The sequence below is a fragment of the Heloderma suspectum genome, chromosome 17, assembly GCF_057233095.1.
Source record: "Heloderma suspectum isolate Gila_16-S chromosome 17, 16-S_ref, whole genome shotgun sequence".
Classification (NCBI taxonomy): domain Eukaryota; kingdom Metazoa; phylum Chordata; class Lepidosauria; order Squamata; family Helodermatidae; genus Heloderma; species Heloderma suspectum.
This window is the reverse complement of record NC_139474.1, coordinates 13,996,930-14,014,167: the sequence shown is the minus strand read 5'-3', so window position 1 is coordinate 14,014,167 and position 17,238 is coordinate 13,996,930. Positions and strand designations below refer to the sequence as shown.

The window sequence follows — 17,238 nt, the reverse complement described above, 5'->3', positions numbered from 1 at the left end:
TTTTTTTCTTACCCTGCTCTCTTTTCCCCGCAGTGGGGCCCAGCCCTCTTTATCTGCTACAAGATCGCATTGGCTAAAGGAAACACTCTGGTGTACGAGGCAGGTACGTTGCGGCACGTCCGAGGGAAGACGGGCATCCCCCCGGGGATCTTTATTAAGCTTTATGTGGAATTATTGATATATGTATTTCAAATCTCTCACCTAGCAACCTGGCTTTGTTTCTTCTTCGTTTGTAACATCCCGCCAATACTGACAAGTCCGTTAGGGCGCAATCCGATGGACTGCGCCCTTGCTGCTCGGAAGCCCCGAACTTGGAGGCTTCCAAGATTCCTACGTCCTACCGAGCTGAAGGCAGGAGGAGCGGTGGGGGCGATCTTTGACTGCCCATCCTCCAATCTTTGATTTTTTCGCTAGATGGGCATTTCACCCTGCCTAGCCAAGGCGCTTTGGAGGAGTAGGGAAGAAGGTTGGAAGAGGCTCAGGATAAATCATATCTTGGCCTCTCAGGTCCCCTCCCTGCCAACTGGAACACCTCTCCTTCTCCGAGGTCGATTTTCTGACCTTGGGGAGGGAGCCAGCACGGTTCTCTCTGCACTGGCTGCGAGGGGGTGGGGGGCAGATCTCCGACTCTCCCTTCTGATGTGGGAGCTTGATGTCTCCAACCTCAGAAGGAGTTTTCCCAGCCATCTTATGGTCCCTGAAGCGCTCCATAGGATGGCTCTGTAAAAGGTGGAATTAATATCCCTTTTTATTACAGGTAGCCTGTTGCAGAAGGCTTTTGTCCCAGTGGAGCCTTCTCCAACCTGGTGCTGCCTGGGTGTATTGGATAACCCATCATCCCCAGCCAGCCTTGCTTGTAGGCTGGAGGTCACTGGGTTGGGAAAAGCTGTCCTGATACATCATCACAGATATAGAGTTCCACAATGAAACGACAGCAAGATGTGAATTATTATTTTTTTACAGTGCAATTCTATGCATGTCTACTCAGAAGTAAGTCTACTGAGTTCCTGGGTAAAGGTGTTTGGGATTGCAGCCTTTTAAAAATCGGTATGCTCACCAAAGTGAAATGGCCTTGACCAGTTTTGTGAAGGCCATAAGCAGGGAGTGACAGAAGGCTGGTGCCAGCACCGGGAAGGCCCTGCTTGCTTTTGTGGCCACTGATCCAATCTTGGACAATGCTGGCATAGCAAACGACCCCATCGGATGACCTCGGTTGAAGGGGACTGACCCATAATGAAAGATCATGGGTTTATTTCCGAGCACAATTCGCTGGTGCTGATCTTGCAAGTCTTAACCAGCCCAGGGCCATGATCTCTGGTGGACCACCACCTCCTGTATGAGCTAGCCCTTTTACCGAAGTCATCATCCCATGCCCTGTGCTTGATGACTCCACTTTTGGAGATCATCTGTTTATTTACCAGGGACAAGGTCTTTTCAGTGGTAGCCCCCAGGGCTGGAATGTCTGTCCCATACGTTCTGACCCGTACCTTCCCCCACACCACATTTAAATCCATTTTGCTCACGTCAGCTTTTGCAGGAGGTGGTTTGGAATTCCTTTCCATGCTTTCTTCACTTACTAGTTAATTCTGCTGATGACTTATCTGTACTTTTGCTTTTTTCAGTTACCTTCCCATTTTACATTATACGGCTAAATTGTTTGAGGTCGGGGGATTTTAAATTAAAAATCAGCTAGATTTCCGATTTCCTGCAGTGATAGGAGTATAGAGCGGGGCCTGATTTTTGAGCAATGCAACTGGTGTGGGAGCTGTTGCAGGGGAAGGCAGTCTCTGACATGTGTGGGTCTCAGGCCGGGCAGGGCTTCAGAGGTTAAAACCTGCATCTTCAGTTGAGCCTGGAAGCATTCCGGAAGCCAGTGAATGCAGTCTGAATACATTTGTGCCTCCCAAGGTTCATAAGGTGGCGAGCTGCTTGCTTGAAGCTTCCAGTAGTCTACCGGGGCAACCCTACATGGAGTTTGATGACTCCACTTTTGGAGATCATCCGGTTATTTACCAGGGGCACGGCCTCTTCAGTGGTGGCCCCCAGGGTTTTAATTTTTGTGAACCACCCAGAGAGCTTTGGATATTGGGCAGTATAGAAATGAAATGAAATTAAAAACTAAAGTAAATAAATGATAACAGTAGTCAAGCCTGGAAGTTGCAAAAGCGTGGATCAATGGGGCAAGACCCCCTCTATCCAGGAAGTGGCAGATCCCGAGCAGCAGATATCATCGATGGATAAGAAGCGTCTTGCAGCCATAGCTGCCTTCTCCCTATCACTCCCTATTCCTTGTCTGATGTTTCTTGGTGGGAATTGTTCTCCCTGTCCCCAGGTCTCCTTAGCCGGTACCCGGAGCAAGACAACGAGGCTTTCCCCCTGCCTGAATCCGTTCCAGTTTTCTGCCTGCCCATGGGGGCCACCATCGAGAGCTGGCCGGCTGAGAGCAAATACCAGCTTCCAGTCTTCTCCACCTTTGTGTTGACCGGAGCCTCGGGGGACAAGGTACCATGATTATTTTAATGGGGGGGGGACCCATAGAAGCCTGGGGGAGGGCTGGAGCACGGCGCAGAATAACTAAATTGGCGTTTGAGGCAGTGGCTTCACTCTCGGAGCTAAATTTGGGATGGAGGACCGTACCAATTTACACAGCTGCATCATCTCAAAATGTGTGTGTGTGTGTGTGTTGTTGTTGCAACTACAGTGGGTTAAGAGGAATGCTCACTCAGCAGGCAAGCAAACTGAGCTATACAACCAATCTTGAATTAATTAGCGCAAGTGTTATTCATATTAACAGCATCAATATTAACGGGCGGGTATTAATATCACAGGTCCGTAGAGCACTTTTGGATGCTCAGAGCACCTTGGTACTGAGTTTGGCCCTGAGTTGAGGCCAAAGAGAGAGTGATCCACCAAGGCCGCCTGATGAACTGTGGTGTGGTGAACTAACGTAGTGCAGCGGCTAAGAAACTGAGCCATGAAAGGGAAATTCCTCGGTATAAATCTCCAGGCCTCGGGCGTGATTGTGGCTTCAAGCAAACCACCATTCATGCAGCATACAGCACCTGGCCTCCTTTACAGGGTGGTTGTGAGGATTACTGAGATAAGGAACATGAGGCCCTGTGAACATGTGAAATTGACGCTCTAAATGCTAAGTATTAATTCCCTTGCTGTGTGTAGTCCTGCAAATACATCTGCAGGTTTTTTCTAGTCCACAGTATTTATTTTGCAAGCCCTGTCTGCCTCCCACACCTGAATATCCCGGTGTAAGACTTTTCTCTCTCTTCTTGCCGCAGAAAAAGTAGCATTACTCTCCCAGTTTACCAAAGATTCTCTGCCTCGTCGCCTGGAGCCACTTACTGCTCGCCCCGGGTGAGTGGCTGTTCCACCAAGGCTGCTGTCGTGCATCGACCTCTCCTCTCCCTCCCAGGTGTACGGTGCTGCCATCCAGTTCTATGAGCCCTTCCCGCGGGAACGCCTCTCGGAGCGACAGTGTGTGTGGCTGAACCTGCTCACCGTGGTCGACCGGCGGCCCATCACCAGCAAGTCAGTGCAGACCCGCAAGAGCATCTGTGTCTTGTCTCACTGGCCCTTCTTCGACGTCTTCCGCAAGTTCCTCACCTTCCTGTACCGCTACAGCATCTCAGGGCCACACGTGCTGCCCTTGGAGGCGTAAGTTGGGGTGAGGTGGGTGGGGCAGGGGGGAATCTGAACACAGCAAGAACCTTGCTCCTGGATCGGAACAAAGATCCATCTGTTCTAGTGGTGTTGAACCACTGTGGGCTGAGGCCGGACAGCCTGTGATCCCAATCGGCCCTCCGGGGTTCTGCAGATGGCTGCGCCCCATTCTCCCGACTGCTGATCAGTTGCTGGTTTCCCCGCTTTTCCCCCGCCCTGTTTTCAAAGGAGCTTTAAGCTCCTTGGTATTTTTGCCCCCTTTGCCCACCACTGGGATGTGGCCCTTGCGAGCTTCTCCAAAATGGAATTCGGCTCTCGGGCTGCAAGAGGTTCAACGCCCCTGACCTAATCCGATATTGTGCCCTCCCTTGTGGGCAGCCAGAAGCCCAGAAGCAGGGCATCCGTCAGCTTACCCCTGCTGTGTGTCCCCGGCATCTGGCATTCAGAGATAAACTGCCTTGGAACGTGGAGGTTCTCTTCTTAACCGTCATGCCTGTCAACTTAGAAGGTCCTTGCTGGATCAGACGAAAGGTCTGTCTAAGCTGGCCAAATGCTTTCCACAGTAGCCAGCCCAGCAGGATCACCAGTTAATTGCCGCTGGTCTCGCGTCTTGGACTTCCAGGCAGAGCAGAGTGGGGCGGGGGTGCCGGTTGTGGTTTCGTTGCTGTTGCTTGGGGTGTTTTGGCCCTTCTTCCCTGTGACTTCTTTGTCGCTCCTTCTAGGCACATCTCTCATTTCATGCACAATGTCCCCTTCCCGTCTCCGCAGCGGCCTCGGATCCTGGTTCAGGTGAGCAGAAGCGGCTTCTTGGCACGTTCCGTTGTGTGCGTGTGGTGGGGGGGGCAGCAGTGAAGGGGGGAGGTATTTCCCATGGCATCCCTCCCTGGTGACGGGAGAGCGGCCTGTGTGAAAGCCATGTTCAGTTGATTCAGGCAATCGAGGATTGAACCCCTGGTCACTTTAACAGGACGTTCTGCCTTAGGGCTGATCTAGGAGCCCTCCCCGAGCAGGAAGCTCTCCCATTTAGGGATGGGCGGACTGACCGATTTCCTGTCGGTTTCGCCTCATGTATTCAGTCATGATTCCATTCTGTCCCATGTCTGCTTCAGTCTGCGAGTTATTATTTTTAAACGCAGCAACACAAAAATGTGCATTTCTTTTGTACACAGTTTTGCCTGCTGTGCCCATGTTTGCTGGCAACTTTTCCTAATTTTTTGTATGCAACAAAAACCGCATCGCAAAACTTGGAGAGGTGCACAGCTCGAAAGACAGCTGCGTTCCGATCTGCTTATCAGTCCGGGAAGGGCTAATTAGATCAGTTCGCTTAAAAATGCAGACCAGTAACGCCGCCCCCCTCCGCGGTCTCTCTAACCTTAAGTCAATGTTGCCTTCTCTAGCTGGTTGCATTCTCTCCAAGGCCTGGGTGGGGTGGGGTGGGGGGAGAATCACCTTCTGGATACTTCGGTTTTGAAGGGAAAAACATGCCAGGCCCCAATCCAGAATGCACTCCCATTTGCAGCCAACAGCACCTTCAGGGGCAAATAGCAGCCAGCGAGGGGGTGGTTTTCAATAGCGAACTCCATGGGCCCCCGATCTGGATCAGGAGCATGTTCTGGATAGGGGCCCACTGGCTGCTTCTCCCCCCCCCACACACCAATAAAACTGGCCACTTTTACACTTTTTGTGAAAGCACAACTAATGTGCCGGGCCGTTGGGCAGTGATTTAAAGCCCAAATCTGTTTATTACCTGGATCCCTTACAACACATTCAACAACACTTTAGTAGCCTTAGGCCGCCGTCCTCACATACCTAGGAGCAAAGCCCTGTTGAACTCTGTGGGGATTACTCCAGAGTAAGCATGCCTTGGATCGCGCTGACCATTGGTTTAATTCCCTCGGACGTATTGGCAAGGCTGTATTGTCGTTGGTTTGCCGTTGATGGGAGCATTGAGAAAATACAAATGGGTAGAGCAGCGTTCTGTTTTTGCTGCTGATGTTTTGAGCTGGGTCGGCCTTTTCTGTGTTTTTGGGGAAGGGCTCTGGACTCATTCTTAATCCCGCCTGCCATCCTTTTTGCCCCACCAGATGTCTTCCTATGATAACCTGCTTCTGTGCCAACCTGTTTCATCTCCACTGCCGCTAAGGTATGGATAACCTGGGCCGGGACAGGATTTATTTATTTATTTGTTGCATTTCTGTACCGCCTTTCTGAAGCTAACCAAGGCAGTTGACAACGATTTCAGAAAGTAAAAACCACAATCCAGGGAAAACATAGTAAAACTACAGTACAAATAAAGGCACATTAAGGAAAATCTCATGCATGTTTAGACAGAAAATAATCCTACACCTCCCAGCATTCCTCAGCCAAACATGCTGGCTGGGGAATGCTGGGAGTTGTAGGACTCTTTTCTGTCTAAGCATGCATAGTATTGCGCCTTTAAAGTTGATATGTGCCTATGCTAGGTGAGGAATGCTGGGAGTTGTAGGACTTTTTTCTGTCTAAACATGCATAGGATTGCATCCTTAATTAACTACAAATTAAGCCAGCTCCAGCCCTTCTGGGTTTTCCGTGCCTACTAAAACCATCCCTTTCCCAACAGGCATCCCCAAGGAGGTAATCTTGTCCTCTGTACATTGCTCAGTAACTTCTTTCATATAAGCGATTCATAAATTTGTTACATGAATGAATGAATAAATAACCATAAAAGTGATAATAGTTTAAAAGCTGAAGTTAAAGCCGTGTCTTGACCTCCTTCCTGACTGCGGAGAGAGTGGGGCCCAGTCGCGGCTTCCAAAGAAGTGTGTTCCAGAGTTTGGGAGCAGCACAGGAGAAAGCCCTTTCCCGCATGGCCAAGAAGCAGGCCCCTGCAAGCGAGCGTGTCTTCCATAGGGCCTGTCTTCCTGATCTTGACAGCAAAGCAGGTTCATGGCAAGAAAGACGGTCCCCGAGACAGCCAGGCCCTGAGCAGTTCAGAGCTTTTAAAGTTAAAACCAGCATCTGGAATGGAGCCCCCAAAACACTTAGCAGTTGGGATGGCGGGGCTCGTTTGTGTGAGTGAGCATCGTACAAGGGATCCTGGGACACGTCTTCCTGGTGACAGCACCAGGGCCAGCATCAGGGGTTGGCGTGGTTGGGCACCTGCCAAGGGCCCACACCCCAGCAGGGGCCCACTCGCAAGAGTCCCCGGAGTTGCCCCTCATCTTCCCCATTGCAACCAGCTCGTTCACCTGCCTCTCACTCCGGCCCAGGCAACGGTGGTGGTGAGAAGGAGGAGCCGCAGATGCCACAGCCTACTTGCTCCTGGGCTCCCTGCCTGCCAAGCAAGCAAGTGGGAGCAAGGAGGAGAAAGAGGAGGAGGAGGAGGAGGGAGAGCAGCTGGTGACAATGGTGGTGAGAAAGTAGACCCACTGAGGGAGGGGGGGCATTGAGGGTGTCTCGCCCCAGGGCCCGCAAAAACCTGGATAGCAGGCCGAGGGGACCTCGTTGACTCCCCTTTGCCTTTCCTTGTACCTCTCCCTCTTGTAGCGGCGCCAGCTTCCTCACCCTGCTGCAGACGCTGGGCCCCGAAAACGCCCTTGCCCTCCTGGTGGCCGTGCTGACCGAGCAGAAGCTGCTCATCCATTCCCTCCGGCAGGACGTCTTGACCAGCGTGGGAGAAGCCTTGGTCTCCGTGAGTTCACGTTCCAGGGGATCTGGGTGGCGGTGGACGCAGAGCGGGAGAAGAAGAAAACGTCCGGCCTGCCACCTGCTGTTCTGCTTCCGCCCCACCTCAAAAAGGTGGATCTCAGAGCCCGGAAAGGTGCAGAAAACAGCCACCCCAAATGTTCAGCGGTTGGGAACGATGAAAGCAGGCAACTGAGAGGGAGTGTGACAGAGGCGTATGAAATGAAGCATGGCTTGGAGAAAGGGGATGGAGAGGCATTTGTCTCCTTCTTCCATAATCCTTGGGGTGAACCAGTGAAACTAATCTGCAAGAGATGCAGGATAGACCAGTGGACAAGTCCTTCTTCGCACCACGCATACTTTTTAGGGCCATGGAATGAGCAGCCAAACCTTGCTTGATCGCTCCCTCATTGTTTATTTATTTATTTGATTTATTAGCCGCCCATCTCGCCGGCTACCCAGCCACTCTAGGGGGCATGCAGTATAAATAACAACATGACATACAACAAATTTATATCATCAACTGAACAAAACAACATTGCTTTAAAAAGCCAAAACCCTAACCCACCCCAAATGCCCATCTGAAGAGCCAGGTTTTCAAAGCCCAGCAGAAGCTCATCACTTGCTCCTCTTGCCAACAGGACCACCAAAACCAGGGTTGTTGAACCTCAGGCTTGGGCGGGTTCCCCCCCCCCCCCGTTCTAAAAGGTTGAAATGCCTCTCCTTAGTTGCTGGCAGTGAGAACTTCAGGCTAAAATATACTGGCGTGTTGGCCCCACCAGTTATACTTTCATCCCACCACTAGAATGCGGACCCCGAAAGCTTCTCCGAGATTGAATTTGGCCCCGAGGCTGGAAGAGGTTCAACACCTAAACAAATCAGGAATCCTCTGTCCGGACAGGAGGAGGCAAGCGGGAGCCATTGACCAGTTCCTCGTTGCGTCCAAACTGGGCCATTGTGTGGAATTCACTGCTACGAAGCAATGGCCACGGGTTTTGGATGGCTTTAAAAGGGGATAGAGACACATTCGTGGAGGAGGAAGAGAGGTCTCTCATTGTTTGGGGGCTTGGAGAAGGCTAAGCCAGAACATTATGAGCTACTTCTCTACATGCGTGGAGGCCGCGTTTCCCCACTCGCCTTCACACTGGTACATGAGACAAGCGGAGACTTCAAACGGCATTAATTAATGAATAGCATATTTATATGCTGCTATTCTATAGTAAATTGTACACGGAGCAACTCACAGTAGACTTTAACTTATCAGAAGACAACACCTTAAAGAAAAAGCATTTGTTACAAAACAGCCATTAAAAACAATCAAATATGCAAACAATTCAATAAATATAAAATATTACAATGAAACAAGTCCCGAACAAAACTAAAATTAACGGGCCAACCCAACGCCCCAATAAAGAAAACCCACATGAAGAATGCGGGTCTTCCTACACTTAAAGGGGCTATAGCTAGGGATGGCCATCATGGGGAAACCCGGACCTTTTAGGGCTCGATGGATTTCCCCAGATCCCCTGGCTTGTCCTGCATTTTCAATTTCTCTTTGGTGGGAAATTTCTCAGTTGTTTTCCCCCACTAAAATGGTCATTTCCACAAATTGCAGCCACAATTTGTGTAATGTGAGCAAAATTTGGGTGCAAATTGCTTAATTTTGCATGAATTGCAGCTGCGATTTGCGTAAAATTAAGCAATTTACAGCCACAATGTATGGCCGAAGTTTGGGCAAATTATGGCCAAAATTTGCGCAGAGTTTGCAAATTGCAGCAGCAATTTGTGTAAGTGATGATTTGGGGGTTGGGGGGAATCTGTGAGCTGGCTTGACTCATACAGATTGAGTCAGGCCAGCTCGCAGGTTAGCAAGTCAGAATTGGGGGCCCGAGCCACCGCAGGCCCCCAAAAGCTCTGCGAATTTCACCCCCAAACGGATTCTTCCAGTAACCCTAGCCACAGCAGCCTGGCTGAGTAGAATTCAGAGTGGGGTGGGGAGTCCCCACCAGGGTAGATGTCTCACAGCCAGCTCCCTCCTCTCTCCTCTAGTGGATGATGGCTACAACAAAAGGGAGCAGCAGCAGTGAGCAGGCAAATCTTCCGCAGGGGACTCAGCTGCAAGCGCTGGTCTTACTGCATGGAGCTGTGATGGGGACCCAGTCGCGGCACCGTACGTCTGGTCTTCATGGCGCCTGTTTATTCCCTTGCTGGATACCTGTAGCTCTGAGCCCCCTTTCTGCCTTTGCTCCCACAGATGATCTTCCCACTGCAGTGGCAGTGCCCATATATCCCCCTGTGCCCGCTCACCCTGGCTGACGTGTTGTGCGCCCCGGTGCCCTTCATTGTGGGAATCCACTCCAGCTACTTCGACTTGCATGACCCTCCGCATGATGTCATCTGCGTCGATCTGGACACCAACACCATCTTCCAGTGAGTGCCACCTGCAGGTGGGCGGCGGCGCCGGCCTGCTCTCCCCTCCCTGCAGGGACTTCCCCCCTCGTTTGCCCCTTGCTGTGCTCTCCCCTTGCCGTGCTCTGCCCCTCGTTTGCCCCCTCCTGCTCCCCTCTCTCCCTGCAGGGGCTCCGCCCCTCATTTGCCCCTTGCCACACTCGCCCCTTGCCGGGTTGCCTAGATCAGGGGTGGACAGCATGTGGCCCTCCAGATGTTGTTGGACTTCAACTCTCAGCAGGCCTTGTTGCAGTCTGATAACATCTGGAGGGCCACCAGTTGTCCGCCCTTGGTCTAGAAGGACCCCACTGGTGTGATTCATTATAAAGCAGATCCTTAGATGGATCAACAGAGAGGCCATAGCTCGGTGGCAGATGTCCTGCTCGGTTTGCAGAAGGCCCAGGTTCAATCCCAGATTGAGGGGTCTTGGTGTAGCAAAATTGGCGGAAGACCTTGGAGAGGTACACATCTGCCACATACCATCACTCCTTCTGGCGTAAGATGGTGTACACTGACTGGGAGAAGCTCTCCAAACTTTCAGGCAGGATTCTTTCCTAGCCCTGTCTAGAGATGCGGAGGATTGAACCCGGGGCCTTTTGCATGCCAAGTCTGTGCTCTACCACTGAGCTAAGACCCTTCCCCGAACACAATATGGCTAGATGGTCCGAAGCTCTGATCTGGGACAAGTCCACTCCTTAGATAGTTGAGGCTGCAGCCCTGCGTGCACTTACTTGGGACTAAACCCCACTGAACTCAGTGGGACTTCATTGCGTCGGGCTGCACAGCCCGTCCTCCTGCCTTGGTCTGCAGCCTGATCCTCCCCTCGCAGCTGCGTTTGGGAAACAGGCTCTCGGTGAGCAGGGAGCAGGCGGAGTGCCGCGGCTGCAGAGCCCACCAGAAGGAGGCACTAACCGTATGGGCAGCTTTGCTCTGCGTGCAGGTGCGAGGAGCGGAAGTTGCTGCCGCCGCGGTCCCTACCCCGGAAGCCATGCAAGGTGCTGTTGACGTCGCTGAACTCCCAGTACCATCAACTGGATGAGAGTGAGTAGAGTGGGTGCGATCGGAAAGCGGAACCAGGGAGAAGTGGGATGGGAGGGGAAAGCCAGAGAAACAGAAGAGCTGCGGAAGGGATGTGTGTTGCAGAAGGGGGAGAGGCCATAACCAGCGTGGTGGGGCGGAACATTTTCCAGCGCTGTAACTTTCTGCGGAACGTTTTCCGTTTCGTTAGCAAGTTCCTTAGTAAAAATGAACGCATGCCAATTGCACATGCGATATTAGGCCAGGCTGGCAGTTTCAAAGTAGCAGTTAGTGTTTTTCGTGTGATTATCCCTAGCGCAACATATATGTCATTGAAATACATCTGTGTCTCAGAGTGGTGGAACTAATAAACAGTGACAGCGAAACTGAATCTTAGCAGGAGAATTGAATGCTGTTGATATAGATGACTGGTTGTCAGCCTATGATGCACACTTCTTTGGGTTGCTAAAATGAATTAGTGTGTCAACGGTTTTCAATGCCTTTATTTGTCCTTATATTTAAACAGTGTAAGGGAAATACATGCTATTGTCTGTAACTTTTTTTACATTTATTCCAATAAATATTTCTACGTACTATAACATTTAAATCACATTAAGCGTGCTTTAATTTCCCCCCCTCAAATATTTCAGGTCAAATACTTGTGGTGTATTGGAACAAAAAATTATCATGGGTTACTTCTTTTTTTTAGCTTTGTTTACTAAATACAAATAAAATAATCATGCTAAATTAGATCTCTCTAGGGCGTCAGAGTATTTTCTGATGCAAACTGAATTTTTCCCTATGCAAATGAAACTAATTTGCATTAGAACATTTTCCAGTGCAAACTGAAAATGTTCCTATGCAAATGACACTATGCAAATGAACCTAATTTGCACTGGAAAATTTTCCAATACAAACTGAAACTTTTCCTATGCAAATGACCCTAATTTGCACTGGAAAATTTTTCAATGCAAACTGAAAATTTTCTTAAGCAAGTGAACCTAATTTGCATTGGAACATTTTCCAGAGCAAACTGAATTTTGTCCTACGCAAATGATCCTATGCAAATGACCCTAACTGGCACTGGAAAATTTTCCAGTTCAGAATTTTCCGGGAAACCCACATCATTGGCTGTAACTCAGTGGTAAAGCAAATGCCTTTCATGCAGAAGTCCCAGGTTCAATCTTTGGTGCCAGTTAAGAAAAGATCTGGTAGCAAGGGACAGAATCCCTTCTCTGTCTGTGACCCTGAAGAGCCCCTGGCAGTTGGGGTCAAGGGCTAGCTCAGGGGCATCGGACCTCTTTCAGCCCAATTCCATTTCAGAGAAGCTCTCAGGGGCCACATTCCAGGGGTGGGTGGGGCCAAGGGCAAAATAGACGGGGCAAAAGGAAAAGGAGATGGGAACCCCAAATTTACATATTTACAAATTTACATAAACAAGCCCGCTTCAAACCTTGGTTTAAGAAGCTTGTTTCAAGAAGCTGTGGTTAGGATAAGCTACAGTGTAGGGTTCAGATGGTATGCTCGACTTGGAGCATCCATAGCTCGGTGGGTCAAGCATCTATTCTTCACGCCGACGGTCCCAGGTTCGACATGGGATCGCCCCCTGGGATGTTCCGCTATAAAAGCTGCTTCAGGTAGCAGGTGTGGTGAGTAAGATGCTTCGCTGCCTGAGCACCCTGGAGATCTGCTGCCCATCAGAGTAGACCAGCATATTTTAGCTTCACGTTCTTATTGCCAGGAACTGAGCCTTTGGAGAAGCATTTCAACCTCTGAGAATGGGAAACGAAACCATGCAAACACCGGGAAAACACCAAATGGCTGGGGGAAAGGGGGCATGGCCACCTGGGGGACCTCAGGCAGATTGGGAGCCCAGGCCTGAGGTTCTGCACTCCTGGGCTAGGTGGACCAATTCCGTGGCCTTATTCAAATGTAACACGAAACTGTGGTTCATCATTATGTGAACGAGCCTGTGCAAGCCTCACATCCATGTGCTTTCTTCCTCCCAGTGTAGCTGTGAGGAGGAGACTGCAAGCTTTTGTTTCCATTTCCAGTTAACTGTAGTCTAGTGTTCCATCTGAACCCTGAACTGTAGCTTCTTGAAACCATGGCTTCTTGAAACAAGCTTTGTTAAACCAAGGTTTGAGGCTGGCTTGTTTCAGGAAACCATAGTTAAGGCTAAACATAGTTTATCCAGGTTTGAACAAAAGCACTGTGGGCTGGGTTCATGCAACACAACAAAGTTGAGTGTGGGTTGTGGCTGAACCATGGGTTGTTGTTGAAACGTGGGTTATTGTTGAACCATTGTATTGTGCGAACTGTTCTGCCATGGGTTGTTAACCATGAACAACCCATGAAGAGAACCCATGGTTTGTTGTTGGGTTGTGGACTATGTGTTGTTCGTGGTTCACAAACCATGGTTTGTTAGCACGGCTGGGTTCACACACAGAACAACCCACGGTTTAACGACAACCCACACTCAACCCATACTCAGCCTCGAATATGGGTTGTCATGTTGTGTGAACCAGCCACTGTGTTGTTTGTGTTCAAACCTGGACAAACCATGGTTGGCCTTAAACAAGCCCGCTTCAAACCTTGGTTTAAGAAGCTTGTTTCAAGAAGCTGTGGTTAGGATAAGCTACAGTGTAGGGTTCAGATGGTATGCTCGACTTGGAGCATCCATAGCTCGGTGGGTCAAGCATCTATTCTTCACGCCGACGGTCCCAGGTTCGACATGGGATCGCCCCTTGGGATGTTCCGCTATAAAAGCTGCTTCAGGTAGCAGGTGTGGTGAGTAAGATCCTTCGCTGCCTGAGCACCCTGGAGATCTGCTGCCCATCAGAGTAGACCATAGTGAGTTAGACAGAGAAATAGTCTGGCCTGGTCTTAAGGCCACCTCCGATGCTCCTACATCCCACAACCGGAATTGCGGTTTCCCCTTTCCTCTCCAGTGTACAATCGGCCAGTCGAGGAGGCAACTCTGGAATTCCTGCTGACCGATTATGATGTCATCTACGGCCGACGGAAACAGCTGGAGCTGGACATCCAGGGGGCCTTCCTGCGCTTCATGGCGTGCCTCTTGAAGGGCTATCGCACCTACCTCCTGCCCATCACCCAGGCGCCTTCCGAGAAGACCCGGGACTCCAGCAGCCTCTTCTCCCTCCAGGGTACTTCCCCCTCGCCCAGGGACAAAGCGGCAGGCCCCAGGGGTGGTGGGCTCCAGGAGGCAGGGACACCGGCCACCCACATGGGGCCGGTCTAGAGTTTCTCTGTATCTTAGTTATTACTGTTTATTAGGGCTGAGATCCAGTTGAAGACACCTTAAAGAGCAATGCTATGGGCTGGACGCTCAAAGGACTGAGGCCTCCAAGATTGGAGACCTCCGCCCATCCTTTGCCCTGCGAGGCTCTTGATGGCAGAGCAGGAGGAGGGACGGAGGCTATTTTAGCTTCTCCATCCTCCACTGGAGCATTTTTTGTTAGATGGGCCTCTGAGCCCGTCTAACTTGCTCTCTCTGTCAGGGATGAGGGCTGTTGAATCCAGCGGATCCATGCCCTCTCCACGCCACATCCTGCAACACACACATTTCTTCCCTTCCCAAGGTCAGAGTCCTGTCTTCATGACAGGGAACCACCACAGAGCTTTCCATGGCAGCTAGGAGGAGAGATCCCCAGTCAGTTCTCCCTCTTAAGTCAGAGCTCTGTCTCTGGCCTCAGATGGGAGATCTTCTGCATCCTAGGGGCCATAGGTTTGCTCTCTCAGGGTGCAATCTGATGCACGTTTAGGCAGAAAAAAAGTCCTACAACTCCCAGCATTCCCAAGCCAGCATGCTGGCTGGGGAATGCTGGGAGTTGTAGGACATTTTTCTGTCTAAACATGCATTGGATTGCACCCTTAGTTAATGGTCTGGGTCTATTTTAGAACAAAAAATAGGGCCATAGTTGTAGAGAACCAAATTATAGAAATGCAAATAGCACACAACTGGAAACTGGTCTAGGTATAATAAATAACAACAGAGACATACTTACAAATGTTTACAATATTTACTGATTTATCTTTGAGTGAAAATAATTAGTCCTTAAACAGAGATAATATAAATGTGAAAAAACAATGCAAGTATAATATTGTACATATAATAGTAGAGAATTTGAATATATCAAAAAGTATATTCAACAAAGTCTTTCTGAAAATCTTTTTCCAGGAATCTTTTCTGAAGGTCTTTACAGGAACCCGGTGTGATCCTGTTTCGCATACATATAGCTTCTTCAGATTGAAAAAAAACTGTAAAGATATGAATACTTTTTTTAAAAAATGTGCTAATTGCAGTTCTGTAATATGACTCTATTTTAGTGCATAGGGGTCTAAACAAGAGTTCGGGAGCAAAAATTATACTTCCGCGTGTGCGTGTTTTAATGACGGCTGTGTGTTTCGCAGCACGCATCCCCTTAAAAGAGGCCTTCCCTATGTGTGTGAGTGTGAGAGAGAAGGGGAAATGGTCTTCTTCAATAGTGTTTGCCCTTTGCCATTTTTTAAAAAAGGATTTGTATTTAAAAATGAGATAAAAAATCAGCCCTTTGAATCAGGGCACGCTTTTAATCCATCAGAAGTTAGTGGTAGGATCTGTCTTACTTTTCGATACCTGTACAGTGGTTAGAACATTTTAAGTGCTTTATAAACAGTATCGTCATCATCATACATTTTAAAAAGGGAAGCGCTCCCCTTTCCTGGTGCTCCCAATCAGGGGGCCCCAAAGCTGCTGCTTCTGTGCCCCATACAGGCTTCCTGAAGTCACGGGACCGAGCCTACCACAAGTTCTATGCACAGCTCCTGCGCACCCAGCTCTTCACCCAGTTCATCGAGGAGTGCTCCTTCGTCAGCGACCGGCACACTTGCCTGGAGTTTTTTGACTCCTGCGTTGAGAAGGTAGGACCCCAGGAGGAAGACCAAGCTCCGGGAACTCAGCTGGACTCGGGAAGCAGGTGCCTTCCCCAGCCCGTTGCCCTCCAGATCTTTTGGACTGCAACTCCCATCAGCCCTCCTGGGACAGATCTCCCCCCTCCCCATCCCAGCCTGCTGCTTTTCTTGGCCCCTGCGGCGTGGTACCGGCATTACCCAAGCGTTTGGCAAGGGAACCGATGCCGGTGCTTCCCGCCAGGCTCAGTGTCGAGTTGGCGATGCAGTTCCTAGGCGGCCCTCGCTCAGCCCATCTCTTTCTCTCCCTCTCTGTCTGCAGGTGCAGGTGGATCTGGAGAAGCCGGAGGAACTGCCCCTGATCGAACTGGACGACACGCACGGCAGCGAGCACACCGTCTTTATCATGCCCCCTGAGGAGCCAACCGGACCCAACGGTGCTGAGCTGTTGCCGTGTTACCAGTGAGTCTCCCCCCACCCACACACAAGTCACCTGCACCCTTTCGAGTCCCATCCTGTGCTTTCATTTATTAATGAACTGCTTTTTAAGAACCCCGTACAAACTGCTCAGTGCGCCCTCTCTTTCTGCCTCACCCGTTTTATCCTCATCACACCCTTGTGAGGGAGGTGAGCCTGAGAGACGGCGCTCCTGGCTCAACACCTCGCTTGGCTTAATGGCTGAGTGTGGATGGCTGGATCCCCTTGATCTTAAGTCAGCTAAGAGCCGGCGTGGTGTGGTGGTTAGATTAGATTACCAGACTAGGACCAGGGTTCAAATCCCCGCTCAGCCACAACGCCCCGCTAAGCGGCCATGGGACAGCCACCACCTCTCAGCCTAGTCTACCTCACAGGGGTGGTTTTATTTATTTATAAATGTATACGTCGCCTTTCAGCCCAAATACGACCCCTAGGCGACTTACAGTTAAAGTTTGCAACAGCTTAAACACTTTTATAAACTTTAAAAAACCTTCCACTCAATGGGAAGCTTGTGATTGATTGGGGGTTGCAGGGAGCTTTCCCCAGCCTGGTGCTTTCCATGTGTTTTGGACTACAAATCCCATTGGTCCTAGCCACCCTAGCCAATGGTCAGGCATGCTGGGAGTTGTAATCCAAAGCATCTGGAGGGCACAAGGTTGGGGAAGGCTGATGGGCGCCAGCCAGAGCTCCTTGGTGGAGGAAGAGGATAAGGACATACAGAACACAGTGCAGATAAAGTGCAGGAATGAATAAAGTGCAGGAATGAATAAAGTGCAGATAAAGTGCAGGAATGAATAAAGTGCAGATAAAGTGCAGGAATGAATAAAGTGCAGATAAAGTGCAGGAATGAATAAAGTGTGGATAAAGTGCAGGAATGAATAAAGTGTGGATAAAGTGCAGGAGTGAATAAAGTGCAGATAAAGTGCAGGAATGAATAAAGTGCAGATAAAGTGCAGGCACAAATAAAGGGCAGATAAAGGACAGTTACAGCTCTCTCTCGAGAGAGAGAAGAAATCAGAGTGACAATAGGAGAAGCATTTTAACTGA

General features: G+C 50.0%; 1 protein-coding gene across 2 annotated transcripts in view; it reads left to right on the top strand.

Moving 5' to 3' along the window:
- The window catches only part of DENND4B (DENN domain containing 4B), a 55,485-nt gene that overhangs the window by 19,781 nt on the left and 18,466 nt on the right, over nucleotides 1-17,238 (top strand). For both annotated transcript variants that reach the window (XR_014786309.1, XM_084824288.1), the window contains exons 4-14: nucleotides 34-103; nucleotides 2,333-2,502; nucleotides 3,428-3,669; nucleotides 4,398-4,464; nucleotides 5,760-5,818; nucleotides 7,201-7,345; nucleotides 9,593-9,768; nucleotides 10,727-10,827; nucleotides 13,755-13,970; nucleotides 15,581-15,726; nucleotides 16,037-16,176. Coding sequence is in view for 1 of the 2 variants with exons in the window: in XM_084824288.1 (XP_084680414.1) it covers nucleotides 34-103; nucleotides 2,333-2,502; nucleotides 3,428-3,669; nucleotides 4,398-4,464; nucleotides 5,760-5,818; nucleotides 7,201-7,345; nucleotides 9,593-9,768; nucleotides 10,727-10,827; nucleotides 13,755-13,970; nucleotides 15,581-15,726; nucleotides 16,037-16,176 (1,532 nt within the window). In the remaining variant the exon portion in view is untranslated. The remainder of the gene's footprint in view (nucleotides 1-33; nucleotides 104-2,332; nucleotides 2,503-3,427; nucleotides 3,670-4,397; nucleotides 4,465-5,759; nucleotides 5,819-7,200; nucleotides 7,346-9,592; nucleotides 9,769-10,726; nucleotides 10,828-13,754; nucleotides 13,971-15,580; nucleotides 15,727-16,036; nucleotides 16,177-17,238) is intronic.